Raw genomic sequence first — 19,247 nt, forward strand, 5'->3', positions numbered from 1 at the left:
TAATCTATTCTTTTATTAGTCATCGAAACTCAACTGATTCGGAATAATGTACTCTTTTATTAGTCATCAATACTGGACTGATAGGAATAATCTAGTTTTATTAGTCATCAATACTGGACTCTTAGGAATAATCTACTTTTTATTAGTCATCGATACTCAATTCATAGGAATAATCTTCTCTCTTTTTTTCACTTTATGTGAGTTTTTGGCCAATTATTTACTTCATTCTGATATTTTGGCAAGAAACAAGCGCATAACAATGAACATATTGTAAATTTTCATAGGTTTTCCCAATTTTTTTAAGTCTAGAAATATAGAATCCGTAATAATATTTAATATATGGAAAATGTTTTATGACGAAAAGGTATGTAAAAATTAACGAAATAAATTAGCACATATATAAGCATCTATTTTATTTCTTGAAGAATATATTACGACAATGAACAAATAATATAAAATCATATACCAGGAGTATCCTGCTTTCGAAAATCCATCTATTTTTTTCATCGGCCTCAAAACAATGTGTGTGTGTATGCATATTTCTAAAGTTTGTGCTTTATAGGCCTTTCACAAAATTACAACTTATCAACATGAAAATTATAATTACATGCGCTCATACAATCAAGAAAGCAAAAATAACTCCATTCAAAATAAACAATCAATTTAACGTGTTTTCCTTACTTATTATTTGCTTAGCGTTTTAGTTTTTTTTTTTAATCACTTTTCGTCCTCTAAATATTAAACATGTAACAACTTACTGTTCAGTGAATAACAACTGTTCATCTATTTATAACTGTTTATACTGAACCTTGAATATAAAGAATCAATTATGTAAAAGAAACTGTATTATTATTCTATTTTTCTATTGTTCTAAGAACAATGAATCACATTAACAGCTCTTCTTGTGATTTATCGTTCTGTTTGTTGCCATTTTCATTTGAACCCTCAGCTTCTTGTTTCCTGAAATTAAAAGAGGAATGTTAAATCAGAAAATATAATAGTTTTAATAAAATATACTCTGTTTTTCTCTTAATTGAAAATTACAATAAACACCCAGCTACTTTCTTTTCTTCTTCACTTTCTTTGAAGTAATTGGATCCAGCCACAGACTAAGGATGGCCAATATTTTCCGGAATCCGGATTCCAGAAAGGAAATTTCGCTTTCCGGATTTCGGAAAAATTCCAGAATTTTGAAAAATTCTGGAATTTGAAAATAATCGAAACTTAGAAAATGTCGGAACTCACAAAAATTCCGGAATTTTTCCGAAATCGGAAGTTTTAAATTCCGGATTTTTCCGAATTCCGAATTTTCCAATTTTACTTTCCGGGCCGGATTCCGGAGAGTAAACATTCCGGAATTGGCTATCTCTACTACAGACCTAAATCTATGTCTGCTGTATCGTAATTGGGGCATTCAGAGCACAAGGGAATCAAGTCCAATTACGGAAGTTCTGAGAGAAAAATTCAAAAAGTTTCGGTGTGCTTAAGTACATGGAAAAGTTTTTCTTGACATTGTAAGAGTTATTAACAATATCTGGACACGCGTCTATTAAGCTCTAAAAGGAGTTTCATATAGAGATCTTAAAGATGAATGTGTCCACAATGACCTAAAGTAAGCTTGATTCCCATTGCTCTGAAGACGCCAACTGTTAATTACATTCTTAGTATTGTTCGATGTATCATAAGCTGCAACATAATAATTTGATGACTTTGTAAAATATACAAGATGTTTGAAAACAACAATAAAATAAATTTAGGATGATTTCTCACAAATAAGGTATATATGCAAGGTATACGTGGGTCGTAAGTCACGAAATGATTTCAAAACAGTATAACTCCTCGCGTATGTTAGCAATATGTATTGAAATGGTATATATTGTTTTTGTCATCTATGTGTGAAAAATAATTTCATGTAAATATCCACCATAATGCAAATCGCGCGTATAAGCTCTTGTCACAACATTCGTTATTACATTTCTCAAAGTTCCTGGAGTTATCGCTTTGAATTCCGCGCGAATGTTCTCCTGCAGTTTCTGTATTGTTTGAAATTTATTGGCATATACAGAAGGTTGTTCGTTTTATATCTGATCATTTTTCATGGGTACTCACCTTAAGAGATACCACGCCGCTAAAACCAATCATGTTCTAGTGAACCATCAGAATTATGGAATATCATACGGCATCGCAGTTTTCATTGCAGCAAACTCCGGCGCAAGACAGGCATGGGTATTCTGTCCCACTCCTCCCTGCACGCTTTCCATAGACCATCCAGAATACTCGGACGGCAATGTTGAAGACGTCGTTTCAACAGTTCGAATGAGCAAACATCCATTGGATTGGATCTGGGATTTTCACAGAAATGTCTTTAAATGGAATGACACGAATTTCTAATTCCTCTACCATTTCCTGGTAAAAAAAAACGTAGTGATGGTCTGGTGATATTCCTCGAAGCCTTGTCCAATTGAATCATCACCTGGTTTGCATACCGGTACATTCCATACAATTGTGAGATGTGTCTCCGATAGATAGATATCAGAATGGATTCTTGGAAGTATCTGGCATTCACTTTCACGTTTTTGTCCACCTTGCATATCACCAAATTATCCTCATATCTGAATCTCGTAACAACCAAAGAGCCACGAGGGAAACTATCCTGCACTGACGAACAAATTTGCTATGCCCTTGTCGTCAATGTTACGGTATGTGATCAACCGAATGTGACCACCAGCAGTGAGTTGGACTTATGATTCATCCATTGTAACAAATTTCTGCCATTTTGAACCCGCTAGATATTTTCATAAAGTTTATCTTACGTTCGGCAATGTGATGCGGTAGCAAGTGATGTTCACGGACCTTCCGCGCACACTTCAACCTGAGGCGCTTGTGAATTGTTTTGTTCACAGTTGACGGTACGAGTTGGAATGTGGCCTCTATCACCTTGCGCCGAGGGATTTTCTTGGCACGTTAATCGACAGATCCTCGTTAACACTATGGGTGTCACTTTGCTTTTAGCCCTTTCCCTGGTGGTTTTCGTGGGTGAATGTTTCGCAAGGGGAGCCTGTTGTGTGTAAGGGGGTACAATAGCTTTCGTAGTAACCACCCCGAGTGTTAATCCATTCTCTCGCCACTGTTTCACAATGCATACGTACGAAAACTTATATCATGGAAAAAACCATTACATAGCCATTAAAATACCAGTTGATTTTCGGCGTCATTTCATAACACTCAAGCACCTACAAGGTTAGACACGACACTGCTCCCGCCATCAAACCCATATTTCCAGCATGATACGCCAGGTGGCAACACCGAATCGAGAATGGTCGGATATACAGCGAACAACCTTCTTTACCTGCTCTTTGAGTTGGTCCAAAAGGTAGGAGTGTGGTGCCAACAAATTCTTAGATTTGCTGTGTATATATAAAATTGTACAAGAATATTTCATAAATAGGCGTATAAGAATATTTCATATATTTCATAAAAAATAATTCATCAAATATTTGAACATGAGGTTATGTCATGACATTATTATAATTTTTCTCCTAATTCGAAAAACATAAGTACTTTTTAATTTACTATTTATTACATGCTAATGCTAATACATAGTTTATACAATATAGAACAGACCAAGATATGGCAGTAGTAATTTTAACATTAATGTCTTTTTCTCATAACTTTAATGAAGTGTTATATATTCAGGTACAGATACCTAAGTCACATATTTTGATAATTATCTTGTAATAATATACATTGATATTTTTTATTTTTATTGATATTTATCCAATTTCTCACAGTGCTAACTTCAAAACTCCCACTTTCATAAATCTGAAGACTGTTCTAATATGAGATTTTTTTTCCATTGTATACTGGGTGTATCAAAAGCCCAGAATCATAGGCTCATGATTAAAGATAGAGGAAAACGTTGGAAACAGATGATTTTCAATCTAAAATGATGGAATTCTTCCAATCGCATCAGCCGTTTGGGCTCTACATTGATAAGTTGCCCTACATTAAATGAGAAATCAAGGTTGCCAGTTCAACAGGCTCTTCCCTTGGGCGCTCACCATAGCAATAATACAGCATTGCTGGGAAACGGATTCAAGATGTTCTACGTTCCCTCACAGAGGAATGTGTACGTTTACTGTGCCAGTTTTGCGTGCCTTTGCATTTTGTTGGCTTGGAACAACCTGTTAAACTCGAAATGTTGCCTTACCAGTGTGAATTCCAAGCGTCTGATGTGGTCGAAAAAAATAATCCAACATTTTACGAGATTGAAATCCAACTATTTCCAAGAAGTTTTTTCTCTTTTATTATTATTATTTATTTTATTTTATTTTATTTTATTTATTTTTTTACCCATAACGGAGTGGGCCTATGGCTTTTGACTTTTGAAATATACCTGTTCTATGCATATATATATTTCAGGGTGTTAATGAACTATACCGACAAACTGTAAGAGGTGATTCCTCACATCAAAATAAGAGAAAAAGTTCATATGAACCTACTGCGGGAAGTGCCTAGTTTCAGAGCTAGGGCTGTCTAAAGTCGGAAAAAAGCTAAATTCCAACAGGCCCTATTTCGAATTCCAGAAACTATGGATGGTGGTCCTTATTAGCGTAAAGGAAGTCACGCGTACACAATCCAAAAATGCATATTACATCAATTTTCAATGGGTGTGCAGGCTATTCTGTACAGGGTATAATTCTCAAATATGATCTCAATAGAGCTTTCATATATACCCTGATTTCAAGGAGGGTTCAAAGTAGGCAGGAGGTAAACCTTGACAACAATGGACATCCAGTGCTTCGAAGGGAAGTCGGAAGTGTTAGGTACAGGCAGCCCCATGTTTTTCTTTTTTTTTTTTTTTTTCGGAATAACGTATGATTCGATGTATTTCTTCACGGTATATTTCACGTTTGCTTCACTTATAAGCGTGAAAGAGAACATCGCAGCATGGTTTTTGCCGAGTACGAGAGACCATGCTGTTGACGATCCTTGACACTTCAGGCATAAGTATTCACTGCTGTCAAAGTTTATCGCTTGCCTCTTTGGACCAATCATAAAGTCAGATATCTCAAAATTCTGGGAATTTCATAATGTAGGAAATAGTCGGTACACCTATTGAACATTCATGAGATATGCAGTTTTGGATTATGTATACAAGATTTCCTTTACGCTGATAAGGATCACCACTCCATGCTTTCTCGAATTCGAAATAGTGCCCCTTGAAATTTGGCGCTTTTCTGCGATTTTGGACAGCCCTACCTATGAAACTATGCACTTTTTCCCATAGGTCGATAGGAACTTTTTGACTTATTTTGATGTGACGAATCACCTTTTACAGTTTGTCGGTATATACGGGGTGAAACTGAAAGATGTGCACAAACTCCGGGAGGTGATTCGTGACTCACAAGAAGACAAAAAGCCCTCTTGGATATTATCGAATTCCGTGTCGTGTAACAGTGACAAGGGTGCCAACTTGGAATCGAAAATCGAATCCAGACAATTGGAACGAAATAGAAACATGTGCACAGCGTACACGGCGCAGAATTCGACGACAAGCAAGAGGACTTTTTGTCTTTTTTTGATGTCATGAATCATCTCCTGGATTTTGTGCACATCTTTCAGGTTCACGTTGTGTATTCATTATTTCTTGTTGCAAGAGCCCTCGATAAGGTAAATAATGTTCTTCATACTTAAAATTTGTTTATATTGTGCTATTGTTAAACTTGTTATAGTAAGCATTGCTATAAGGATTACAGTAAAACTCCAGTCATCTCGATTGTCAATATCCGAATCGATATCAGAAATTCCTTTTTTCTAAAAACAAAGTACACTTTAAACTGTATTTATTCATTCATTAAAATATAATTTCCCTGAAATTCCTATTTTTTTAAAACGAACCTTAAAGAACTAATGATCATCCCAGTAATAAAAAATGCCCACGCTTGGATAAAGTTTTAATTACGCTTTTTATATTAACTTGAGGATGCTAAATCCAATAAAACTATTTTTAAGTATATCGCTTCACGAAGTTAAGAGAAAAATTACCTCGAATTTGGGAAATTAATATTTATTTATTTACTAGAAGAATACTCGTTCTTCGCAACGGGGAAAATGAGATTCATTCTGGACATAAATGACTGAATTTGGATTTAAACTGCATCGGAAGTATCACTGTTCATCTCAGCGAGCCCGAAACTTAAGGATTCGACACTAATATCGGTCATTTTCGATCATTTTTATATATCTCCTCCACCCCCTCCCCCAACTTGCGGCATGAATTTGAAGTCGGCATCGGAAGTGTCACTGTTCATCTCAGCGACCCCGAAAACTATTGATTCCGCACTAATATTCGTCATTTTCGATCATTTTAAAATATCTTCCCCCTCCTCCGCCCCTAAGACATACCGTCAAAGTGAAATGACAAAAAACATCCCAGGCCCGAACTTCATCTATGTGGCAAATTTGGTCGAGATCGGTGTCTGGCTCAGTAGTTAAGTTTTATTTATTTTTACATATCTCCCCCTCCCTTACATTGTACCGTCAAAGGAAATGATAAAAAACATTTTAGGCCCGAACCTCATCTATGTTGAAAATTTGATCGAGATCGGTCGGATGGTTCAACAGGTACGAAGTCACAAGATAGATAGATAGATATAGATAAGCTTATACCAAATTTGAGACTTTTCTAGACACCCCATGGACGAATTTGTTTAAAAAATACAGTAAATAACAATAATGATGATGAACATAGAAGTTCTACGTACACTTTTGGCCATCGTTTCTTATTATGATACTGCTTGATATGCTCCCTTTCATGATACGTGATTCTCTTACAGCTGTCTGGGAATTTTGGTTCTTCTTCTTCGTCAGAAAATGGATCGGAATCTTCACAACTCTCCTTCTCCTCCTCCATTGTTATTGTTGGGAACATCGTTAAGAACTATTTAAAATGTAAAGAGAAAAATAACAGAATACTACATATAATAAGTAGCAGAAAAATTAGGAAAAAGGCAGTTTCAGTTGAATAGCTTACTGATCTAGAGATTTTTTTTTTCTATTTTCACCATACAGAACTAACTACTGTACATTAGGGTGGAACGAAAAAACTCGAATATTTAAATTTTATTTCTTGTAATGCGAAAAAGTTACCTTTTGATGTTAAAAACAGAAAAATAAAATTTTAGGGTAAATGAAGTATGTTTTGAGGTGCCTCAAGGACGATAAAGTTTCACAAATATGGCATTTTTATTCCATTTCAACCTCTTTCACTTTTCCTTTATTTGCGCTATAAAACCATTGATTGCACTTGTTATTTCTCATTACTGAAGAAACAAACTTTTTGAGGAGAGAAGGAGGAATAATGAGTAATAATTATCTCTTTGAATACAGTAATTTTTCGTTTAAATAATATATTGCTGCTCGTTTTTGGCTTATGTTTTAACTTCTATAACTTCATCATAAATTTAAATCTCTTCACCTGCCCCACCCCAGAAGTTTGTTCCATCAATAAATAGATATAACAATTACAATAAAGGTTTTTATAGTCCAAATAAAAGAGCGAAAGAAGCTGAAATAGTACAGGAAATTTTAAATTTGTGGAACATTATAGTATTTGCGGCACCTCAAGGTATGCTCCGATTAATCTAAAATTTTATTTTTGTCTTTTCCGCATCAAATGTAACCTTTCAACACTATTAGAAATAAAATTTAAAAATTCGAGTTTTTTCGTTCCACCTTACTATACACCCATGTCCAAATCTAGTGTCGCATATTTGTAACTGTCTTCTTCTAAGAATATAATTTGATAATGACTTTACAGGGCACTTTTAATACTGATACTATGTGTATAATCGGGAAATGTATACTTGTGGTAAATTTCATAGCAAAAGAATTATAAATACGAAAATTCCCCATCAGGAAATCGCGGTCGGCAAGAGAGATTGCCGCCGTCGACGGTGGCAGGCAGCCGGTACCTGTCCGCGACGGCACAACAGTCTACTTGTTCAAAGTTGCCGACCTTTTGCCGAGGCGGCAAGCGGTCTAAAGTCGTAAAAAATGCCCTTTGCCGACTGTTGTCGACCGTCAGAGTCAGCAAAACAGTCGGATCGCACTCTTTCCGACCCTCTGCCGACCCCTTATGCCGGCCTCTTTTCGGCGGCGGCGCCGGCGTATTTATTGCGCCTTTACGGCTGTCTGCCGACTGCTCGGCAAGGCAACTATTCAACGGCGTCGCCGGCGCATTTTATGCACCTTTTCTGCTGTTTGCCGACTGCTCGGAAAGGCTATATTTTAATTGAATTAGATTACTTCGATTACGTTACATTAGGTTAGGGCCATAAAAACTACAGTGCAGAAAACACAAACCAAACTGTGCTAGGTGGCCACTAAAAAGCACGAATGCTATATAAATGAATCAGGGCAGGGCGACGCTGTTGGGCCCTCGCGGTATCGCGGGGGGTGTCCGAAGCGAGCAGGTGCGTCAGCGACGGTGGGTATATGCGTAAGCGAGGGTAGTGAAAACATGTGGGCTTTGGTAATCATACATATTTCAATATCACTTGTTATGGTTTCATAGTAGTAACGCTTCAATTCTAACATAAAATACAGCTTTCGCACACTGTGCAAAAATACATTGCTGTTGAGTTAGAAGCTACTTACCTTCAAAACTAAGGCTTGTAAACTTTCGCAATTTCTAGAAGAAAATCGTGTACTACAGTTTCTTAAATGTCGCTCGTTATTTTTTTTTAATAAAAATGAGATGAAATCTTTAAGTTTTACGTCCCACAGTTATACCGGTTAGGCTAAAGGAGACAGTGAGGATAAGAAATGAATGAAATGATGGAATGAAGAAAGTGGGAGGAAACGGGAGAACTCCCAGAAAACCCACGAGCACGGTGTTTGTCCACCACAAATCCCACATGGCGCAAGGTTGGATCGAACCAGAGATCCCAAGCACCGGAGGTGAACGCTTTACCACTGAGCCACCGCGCCCCCCTATTTTTTTAATAGTTCTATATACCTCACACATGATATGTCATTCCCTCGACATACACGCATCATTTCCACACTGCCTTTCGCGCCACTACATCGTAACAAGTTTACCTCACCGCGAAATAGTCTATCCACCTCCACATACAGTGAAGTTTACATCGAAAACAACCACTTTCTTCACTTTTATTATTCCCATGACCTGACTTTCACTCATTTTTCCTCACAAACTTAAACAAATTCTCCAATTCACCCGGTAAATTTCCTAAAATAGGTCCGTCGATACGGCAATTAACCCAAATTTAGTATCTTGAGTCGTAGTCTTACCAATTATTCTCATTGCCCGTCTTGTTCGGGCGTAGAATCAACAACACTCTTTGTTTGAGGCAGTCCACCCACACTGCATCACCATGTGACAAATGAAGAACGCAAACCGAACATGCTGGCAGCGCGACCAGACGACGATTTCTCCAATCAGGCCCTTCAGCCTCAAAGGTGTTATCATAGCTAGCGGGCCGCCATCGGGAAAGAGCTGCAAAACGACATAAGCAGAAAATGCCCACATCCCGCCTTGACACCGCCTGTGGTGGCGGCCTTGCCGCTAAAGTAGGAGGCGGTCCGCCATCGACGGCAGGAAATTGTCAATGAGGAACGCATATGCGAGCATTAACTGCAGCAATCCTTTCGTCCACTGTCTGCCGACCCTTTTCCGACTCCTTTTAAATGGATCATCAACTTACTGTATTAGCTGTGAAACTTACTTTCCATATACTGTTCCGCTTGCAGGTCATATAGTACAAGAGTTATCTTACTAGTCGGTGAACCGCCAGCGTTTCGGCGCCTGTCCGAGTATCTTTGTCGCGGTCGGTCCGTCCGCTGTTTGCCGACCTTCTTTCGGCTCCTTTACTTGTCGACACGCCGCCAGCGTTTCGGCGTCTTTCCTAGATCATTTTTCGCGGTCGGCCCGTCCGCTATTTGCCGTCTCCTTTCAAAATGTTTGCCAAAGATCCTCTCGTACTTGTAATTTAATTTTAAAAATTTACTTCTCATATACCCTTTGCGCGCAGTCCCTTTACTACATTTATTTTCATACATTTGCCTTTTTTATGGTCAGCACGTCGTCAGCGTTTCGACGTCTTTACAACCATCATTTGCCGAGGTTGTTCCATCCGCTGTATGTCGACTTTCTGCCGACTCCGTTTTCACAAAACATACTTAATGAAATTAGTGTCCATCCACAAGAAAAACCTTCGGACAGTTTGAATTTTTACTGCATCATTAAAGAAGATACAGGCTCTATTCATTTTCCAAAATTCGACTCGTTGCCGCTGGTACGTGATATTGAAATTTTCGCCGACGTCATTTTTCAAGAAATTGCGGGCAGTGTCTTTTTGCAGTCGTCCTCCGATTGTCTGCCGACTGTTTCGAGAAAGCTTTATACAAGAGAAATATAAGCCATAATTCGTATTTTAAAGCAACAAATTACCTTCCCACTCTCTTTGTTTTCTTTCGGTGAACGTCTCTGTTTTTGCTCGTCGCGGTCGAAAATCGCACGGAAAGACGCCGGTATCCGGCGCCGGCAATCCGACCGTGGCATCTGATTGGCTTGGACAAATTGTCCGACTGTAGGCGGCAGGATCCTGATGGGGTTAGAATGAGTAAAATAAAATGTTGCTAAATGGACGAGAAATTGTTTTATTGTTCTTATTTACTGCTCTTTTGACATGAAATTTGCAACATGAAATTTGCTCGTAAATGTCTTTGCCGATTATACACATACTAATATTATAAGAAATACCGGGCGAATTCGTTATCAAATTATATTCCTACAACAATATATTTATAGACATGCGACAATAATTTTGGACATGAGTGTACATAGCACCAAAGAAATGAGAAAAACGTAAAGTAATAAATATATAAATAAATAAATAAAGTTAAACAGATCTGAACCTTGGAACACAAGATGAATGTGCGCTTGTTAGCATTGAGACCAAAATAAATCAGTATGCTAATTATGTGAAGTACACATTTCCTATTAGTTTTCTTACCCTTCAAAACAATTCAACATGCTCTTGTATATACATTACAGTGTGTATGTATACAAGTGTTCTCGAACTATAAGAAGATGTTTCTATAAGATGGAACCAAGACAAAAAGGCCCTATTAGCCCATGCCCGACAATCAGTAGATCGAGAATGATGGGCTTCCGAAATTGGAAAATTAATTTTTTAGTTGAATATTGGCAAATATGTGCAAAATACTATAACAACAACTTCTATACTACTATTATTACTACTACTACTACAACTAATAATAATAATAATAATAATAATAATAATAATAATAATAATAATAATAATAATAATAATAATAATAATAATAATAATAATAGGAAATCAGAATAAACTTTGATAATGAGTTTTGACATATCTATCTTCTGTGTTCTTGCTTTCGTATCTTTGCTTGGAATTTAAGATGAAATATTGGAATATGAACCACACTGAATAGAACATGGACACCCTACACAGAAAATAAAACTAACCAATCATAGATTTAAAAACAAAGCAAATTTTCACATTTCCTTCATTATTATATTAATCTAAGATGTATTCATTAAATGAATTTTCCGTTACTTACAATATAGGGGAGAGAGGGGGACATTGACACGACTTTTACTTACCTGAGATTTTAGAAGATATCGTCACCTTGAGAAACATGATTTTTTTCCTACTTAAACTGTGATTCTTTAGCTACATTTACTATGTACAATATTGTTTCTACTAATGTCCTACCTGGAGTAAATTACATTTTACGAAAGGTCTCCAATCTGTACCAATCTTCCCCATGTGGGGGCAGATTGGTACTGGCTTGGGGCAGATTGGTACGAGAAAAGTCTAATGCTTGCTTGTGTTCTATTCAAAATTTAAAAGTTCCGCAAGCTATTTACAAAGATAAAAACGTAATATAAATGAGGTTCTGTCTCTATAAGGAAAAATAGAAGTAAATAATCCAACGGCTACCTACAGTTTACAAAATTTTGAAATCTTTCATACCACAACTACAAACTAGAAAAGATGTTATACTTTTCTTTCGAGCGTACCCCTTGCCTCCATAGGAAGCGGAGCTTTGTTATTATAAAGGTGACCAAGAAAGTTCTGTCGCTTTTTCACCCACAACCTTCGAACATCGATCTGTCACCTAAGACGTACCTGGAAGATTAAAAATAGCCCATCAGCATCGACGAACTTCTTCCAACGTTCTGGAAGCCCATAGATTCCATCGCGGTAGAACAGATGATAATCGGATGGTGCAATGTCCGGAGAATATGGTGAATGCAGTAGTGTTTCCTATCCAAGGTATAGAATGGTGTCCCTGGTTATCCTAGCCACGTGGGGCTTAGCGTTGTCCTATAACAGGAGGACCGCTTTGCGATTCAGATGTGCTGGCTCCAGAGTTTTGAGTAGTTCTTGAACACGGCTCAACTGCTGACAGTACACAGTTACGTTAATGCTCTGACAAGCTGGTAGCAGTTCCCGATGCACGATACCACGAGCATTCCACCAAATACACAGGAGGATCTTCTTTTGGTGCAGTGCTGGTTTTGGCTGTTTTGGATCCGGTTCACGGGATGTTAACCAATGATGACGGCGCTTGGAGCTTCGTACAGCATCCACTTCTCATTATATGGCAACATCCTGTCCAGAAATGACTCCTTCCTTAGATAAAACAGCAAAGAAACACAGGTATCTGCTCGCGTTGCCTTCTGGCCCGGATCCAATCATGTGGAACCCATCGACCCACTTGTAGTGCTTCCCAAGTTGATGGAGGTGCTGCCGAACGGTTTCTTCACTCACACTAAATTGTAGTCTCAGTTCCTTATATGTCTGGCCACTGTTCGCCTTAATTGCTGCCTGAAGATCATTTTGTACATGTGTTGGTCTTCCGGCACATGGTGCGTCTTCGAGTGTTTTGTCACCGTCTTTAAGCTTGTTAAACTGTCGTTGCACTGTCCGCGTATTCACGACACCCTCACCAAAGGTCTAGCATATCTTCTTTCTTGCTACAGCGGCGTTTGACCTCAGTTTGAACTCGTACACCATACTTGGCCTTAGGGCTCTGTGGAGATCCCATTTTTACTGTCATTAAGCAAGTTCACTGTGTAACTGAACTGCCACAATCAGGTAGTATGTTGTTGTATCCACACCAACAACTGACCTTCGTCTTATCTCCATTGACATTCAACTCACGATGTGAGGGCCAACTGAACACAGACCTCTACAAAAAGCGACAGAACTTTCTTGGTTACCTTTATAATATTCAAGTTTTAAGAACTTCACCTAATAACTTTCAAATAGGTTACTGAAATTCAAATAAATATGATGCTTACTATGCCCTGGCTTTTAGCGTCCATGTACAATCCGCGGCAAAAAACCTGCAACATGAGCATATAAATTTATTGTGAAGTAGCGAAGTCTTTTGCTCCAAAATAAGTGTGCACGGGAGGAGGCCGAGGTTTATACTGGCGTGATCCGTTCCACTTAGACATTATGTTCATTCCCTGTGCTGTTAGGCGTAGTTTCAAAATAAACTCACATCCTCATGTTGCAGGTTTTTTGCCGCGGATTGTACAAATATATATTTGAGGTTGATGTTGTTAGACATGTGCCTATTAAAATAATTCGCATGTTATGACCTGGGGAGAAGAATCTTCACATTTTTGCTATCACAGCTCATAAATGGTTAAACAATTTTCCATTCGAAAGTTTTTGTATATCGGCTATACCTATAGTTCCGGAAGGTCGAAAATATAATAATAGAAAAGTTTTCCGTATTATTTTGGTTAATTTATTTTTATGCTTTGATTATGGAATCAAGCGATCACACAAGAGATAGTCTATATTATTAGTAAGTTTTTCTACTTGATGTTAATCACATTGAAAACTGTGATACATTGGAAATGCACAAAGAGTAGTCTACTCTTACAATTACAAATGGAACGGGTAGGTTGGTACAGAGCAGTGGGGGCACATTGGTCCGTACCAATCCACCCCACATGCGTGTGTACTAATGCCCCAACCGAACTTCAGGATCATTAATTCCTATAACTGAAAAATTACTCCACGCGGGGCAATTGAACATAAATAAAATTATTTGTAAAGAATTACACTTTCATGCAACATACATAAGTTTTCAAAAACCCAGTGCTTATTACAAATATAAGCTTACAAAGACATAAGTGAATACTTACTTTTGGTCTAAGAAATCAAGTTTATTTTTCTGCACAGAGAAAAGAACACTGTGACCATCCATCAACTGTGCCTCACGATGTTCGTTTGTCACCAATGTTGTCAACACCAAACTGTTGTCCATTTACCTTTTTACAGTGGAAAAATCTCTACCTTCTACCTATGTGCCCCGTGTACCAATGTCCCCCCTCTCCCCTACAAGGAGTTATATTTACAAATCATTTACAAATAAATTGTTTATTTCGGAAAATAATGAATGGGTATGTTATCCTAATTTAGTGCAAAGCTTTTGACAGAAAAGCATTGGTCAACAAGTGGAAACAAGAGGAATCTATCAGAAACGTGTTTATTTACGTGTTTATTTCCCTATACATCATTGAAATCATGCATTTAAATGGTTGAAAATCTAAATGTGTGTGAAGAATTGAGGAACTGACTTTATCAAAGTCTTATAAAATATAAAACCAGTATAACGAAGAAAGAAAATTAATTAATAAAACTTTTAATAATAGGTTATTTTCTTTTACGTAATTTTAGATGAAATAGTAGTTAATCTACAAGAAATGTTTACTAAACTACAACACAAACTAAACGCACAAAAGTTACTTTAAAAATTAAATTTGCAAATGTCTACTGAATTAATACAAACTAGAATTTTTTTTTTTATATATTTCAAAATCAAATCGTATCAGTACCTTCTGCACTTCCGATTGTGGTTTCGATAGATACTCCGAGGAAAGATTCAAAGGATTTATTCCTCTTATTGAGAGAAACTCTTTCATTATTCTCATACCATTACTCTCGGTCTGTAAATAGAAACAAAAATACACTTTTACTAAAATTAAACCAAACTAACTCAAGCTTAATTTGATATAATCCAGATCTTCAAGCTTTAGTGAACACTCTTTGTACAAACTATTTCTCAACTGAAAAAAAAAATAGAAAAATTGGATTTTGAATTTATATGATTCCTTAGAATATTTCAGTTATGGTATGAAAGCTATTGAATAATGTATTTTTGTTATGGCTTCTTTCTGATATTCATGTAAAACTTTATTCATTATTACTTTATCTTTATATTCAATAAAGTTGTTTGTGTTCATAATAAATAAATAAACTATTTTCAGTGGAGGTTCTTGAGGGAAGTCACATCAGTAAAAATTAAAATGTTATCGCCACAAACTAAGGGAAAACTTAATTAATGTGACTTCCCTTAGAGCCGTCACTGACTATTTTGAACTTTACGTATATTAACTGTGTTTTGATATATAAAAAAAGTTATAACTAATATGTTTCAACTCACAAGTATAATGCTGATTCAAAGATATCAATGCCAATGGCAATTATCTGTAGGTGTCATGTTACAAAGTAGTTGTATTTAACATATTCTGTAATAAATAAAACCATGGTTCTCCTTTTCATTAGGGCATACCTTATAATATAATTACAAGTTATAGAAATAGTTTCCCTGATAATTCCCTTTCGTTTCTGATACTATATCGTCCCTCTCGAGACAAAAGGGCGTATCTCATTTTCTTAACTTTTCCAGGAGAGAAGTTTAAACCTTTTCTCAGTATTTATTCTGTTATCTTCTTTTAAAATTTCGTTGGCTATCATTCGTGTCAGATATGTAACTTACGAAATCAAAAAGTTAAATTTTGACAGAACAAGATAAAATTAACTTATGATAACATCTTTAAACTTGTATCCTGGAAAAGTTGAAAAAATGAGATACGCCCCTTTGTCTCGAGAGAGACGTTATGATATGTGAATCAGGAGTTTAACGAGAGATCCAAATCACATGATCTCTCGGGAACTTCTCACACTTAAAAGAGAAATGCAAACTAGTTGGCCACTAAGGTGTGCGTTTGGAAAGGAAAGTGTTCAAATTAAAATGTATTCCGTCTTTCCTAAAATAGATCAAGTTGTGATTGTATTTTTTAAAAAAAAAATTAAGAGAAAAAATCATAAAGACCAAACCCTAAGGTATATCTCCTAGAAACTGAACACAGCACTATTATTAATTCTATGTTAATATTCGGAGTTTTATTTCATACTAGCTGAATATACCCATTCTTCGCATGGGAGCTGTATTTGGAACGCCTGTGGAAGTGTCACCTTTCATTTCAGCGACCGCGAAACCTATGGATTTGACACTAATATCGGTCATTTTGGGCTATTTTTACCCCCCCCCCCCACTGACCCGCGGCCTGCATGCAATGGTAGCTGAATTTGCAAGTCATCTCTAATGAAAGTGTCACATTGATCTTAGCGACCGCGAAAACTATGGATTTTACACTAATATTGGTCATTTTGAATTACTTTTGCATGTCTCGGTATCCCCCTTCCCCGGTGACCCCCGGCCCAGAACCGAATAGGGTGAATTTGGAAGTTAATGCGATCGTAGTTTCACTATTGATCTCAGCGACCGCGAAAACTGTGAATTCGACACTACTATCGATCATTTTCTACTACTTTTAGTGTCCCGGTAAACCCCTCCTGAGACCCCCTTGCTTCGAATTTTGATAAAAACACTTCGTGTTGATCTGGGTCCTGGACCGAGGTATCCGTGACCAAAATTTGGTAACTCTCGGTCAACTTGTCTGGTCCCCAGGCCGGTCCCAGTAAACGCCCTTCCTGAGACCCCCTGGTTCGAAATTTTAAAAAAAAAAAAAAACGCTTCGTCTTGATCTGGGGTCTGGACCAAGGTACCCGTGACCAAATGTTGGTAGCTCTCGGTCCATTCGTCTGGTCCCCAGGCCGCACACAGATAGACAGACAAACACACAAACTCTTTATTTTATTTATACTAGATTAGATTCAAAACCATAGTCACATTCAATTTTCTTCTCGTTTTACCCTCGTACTAATACAGCTCAGAGTTTCTCATGATTCTTTAAAGCAGGAATCTGGTTCATCCTCAGGAAGTGAAGGACCGGAACGAAATTCGTACATCACCTCCACGAGTGCTGAAGTCAAGAAAATACGGAGCTTTTACCTTCACACACAGCCTGTGCTTTCATGACTTGTCCGAAAAAGGAGGATGATCTTTATTTTACTTGTATAGCCATATTCAATGCGTTTATTGAATATCAAACAAGAAAACCGTAATACACATGAAGATCATGTATACTCTAATTATAAACTAGTTAAATTTTCAGAAAAGAGGCAAAATAAAAATGGTAACGGCATTTTTGGGAAATTAAATGCAACCATTTTTTAAAAGACTATTGACATGTTTGCATGTGAAAAAAAGGGTTGCCAAATTTTCTGACATGTAGGAACACTTTTACAGTGTTTTTTATGAAGTGAATATTTAATTATTATTCAGTATTATTATTAGAAAATTGTTGTGAAATCGTAGTTGGTTGTTTCTTTCATTAATATATGAGTTATGTTTAAATTGTCAAATGTCAATTTTTGACATGTTCATGATGCTTTATCAGAAGCATCAATGTTGTCAGTCGGTTCTACTATGTACTGTAAAAACTTTTCTACAGTAGATACTTTTTCTTAGTATTATTTCAAACACTTTCCCCTATGAATCTTTGAATTATAACAACTTGCTTTCCAATATATTTTTCAGGTAGTTTTGAAGATCATCATAGTACCTATATTGCCACTGTAAATTATAAATTAGCTATATTGCCATTGTAAATTATAAATAACATAATAGTGCCTGTAGCATCGATAAAACGTAAATTTCCAGATACATATGATCCGGATAAATGTAGATTTTGTCAGGTAACAAATAATAATAAACATGTAAGAGAGGCCAGCGACGATGGAATATTGAAAGTGAAGGAGTGTGCTGTGCGTAGATCAAAGATTCGGGATGCATCAAATGAAAATGTTATTGAACGCATTCAGAACGTAGTTGCAGAAAATACGTATGTTAGTGTTCTATGGTATTATTCTTGTTATTCTGACTTTACTCATAAACAGCAAATTGATCGTATGGAGAGTAGGTTTGATTTGCTTCACTGAGGATCATCAACAAGTTACAAGGGGAGACAACTGGGAAAAAATAATAGTGAAAGTGTGGGTAACAGTTATAGTGCACCTTCATCTTCACGAACGTTAAGAAGTGATGTGCAGCCTTTAGATTTTAGAAAGTGTTTATTTTGCTCGAAAGAAAAGGACAAGCTTATTCAATATTATCACATTTTCAGTTAGTGACAAGGTCCTACAGAAAGCAAAGACTCATAAAACACTGTCAGTTGAGTTAGGAGGAGTAAATGATCTAATTACCACAGAGGGAAAATATCATTCCACTTGCCTTGGCATACTAGAGGGAAGCTCAGAGAACTAATGAAAAATCAGTCATGTGATATACCAATGGTGTGGATTCTTCATAAAATACAATTCCACATAAACAGAGGAGATATTTTGGAACTAAACGATGTATGGGGTCGTTACATTGATTGGCGAAAAACTTTTCAACTTCAATACCCGTTAGCTATATAAACCGACGCTCAACATTTAAAGATCATCTGCAGTCAGAACTTTTGGATACGTACTCTTCATACCCAGAGGAGAAAAACTGGCGTCGAAACAATGTTTATGCTTCTGATTCCATTTCAATATGCTTGTATGTTTTATAATGTATCCAAAGAATTGAACAATGAAGACGAGGGATTCATTCCCACTACTAAACCTGATGATAACTGGTTTCTTCCTCTCATTCATGCAGCCTTGAAAATACCAACAGACATAAAAAAAAAAAAAAAAAAAAAAAAAAAAAAAAAAAAAAACATTGAAAGTCACAGTGTGTTCATGTTAGCCGAGAAAGTGCTTCCGATTTAGTCTCTGAAAGTCTTGTAATGTTTCTCCGAATCATATTTAGAGGAATAGATGTACTGTATCGTGAAAGTGGTAATGATGAGTGTGGCATTTGTGCATGATATTGATCGCATGCTAAACATTGCCCAAAATATTGTTTATTGTGTAAGTAACGAAAGCAACTGACACCAAAGCATATTGGTCTTGCGTCTACTCTTCACCAAG

General features: G+C 36.7%; 1 protein-coding gene across 1 annotated transcript in view; it reads right to left on the reverse strand.

The window, feature by feature from the left end:
* Positions 1-398: 398 nt before the first annotated feature.
* Positions 399-19,247, reverse strand: part of LOC145673228 (tubulin delta chain-like) — a 67,901-nt gene continuing 49,052 nt past the window's right edge. The window contains exons 4-6 of the mRNA XM_081742722.1: positions 14,936-15,046; positions 6,768-6,943; positions 399-960 (exon numbers count right to left, since the gene is read on the reverse strand). Of these exons, the coding sequence (XP_081598848.1) occupies positions 885-960; positions 6,768-6,943; positions 14,936-15,046 (363 nt within the window). The 3' untranslated portion in view covers positions 399-884. The remainder of the gene's footprint in view (positions 961-6,767; positions 6,944-14,935; positions 15,047-19,247) is intronic.

Source organism: Thermobia domestica, chromosome 16, assembly GCF_964235325.1.
Source record: "Thermobia domestica chromosome 16, izTheDome1.hap1.1, whole genome shotgun sequence".
Classification (NCBI taxonomy): Eukaryota; Metazoa; Arthropoda; class Insecta; order Zygentoma; family Lepismatidae; genus Thermobia; species Thermobia domestica.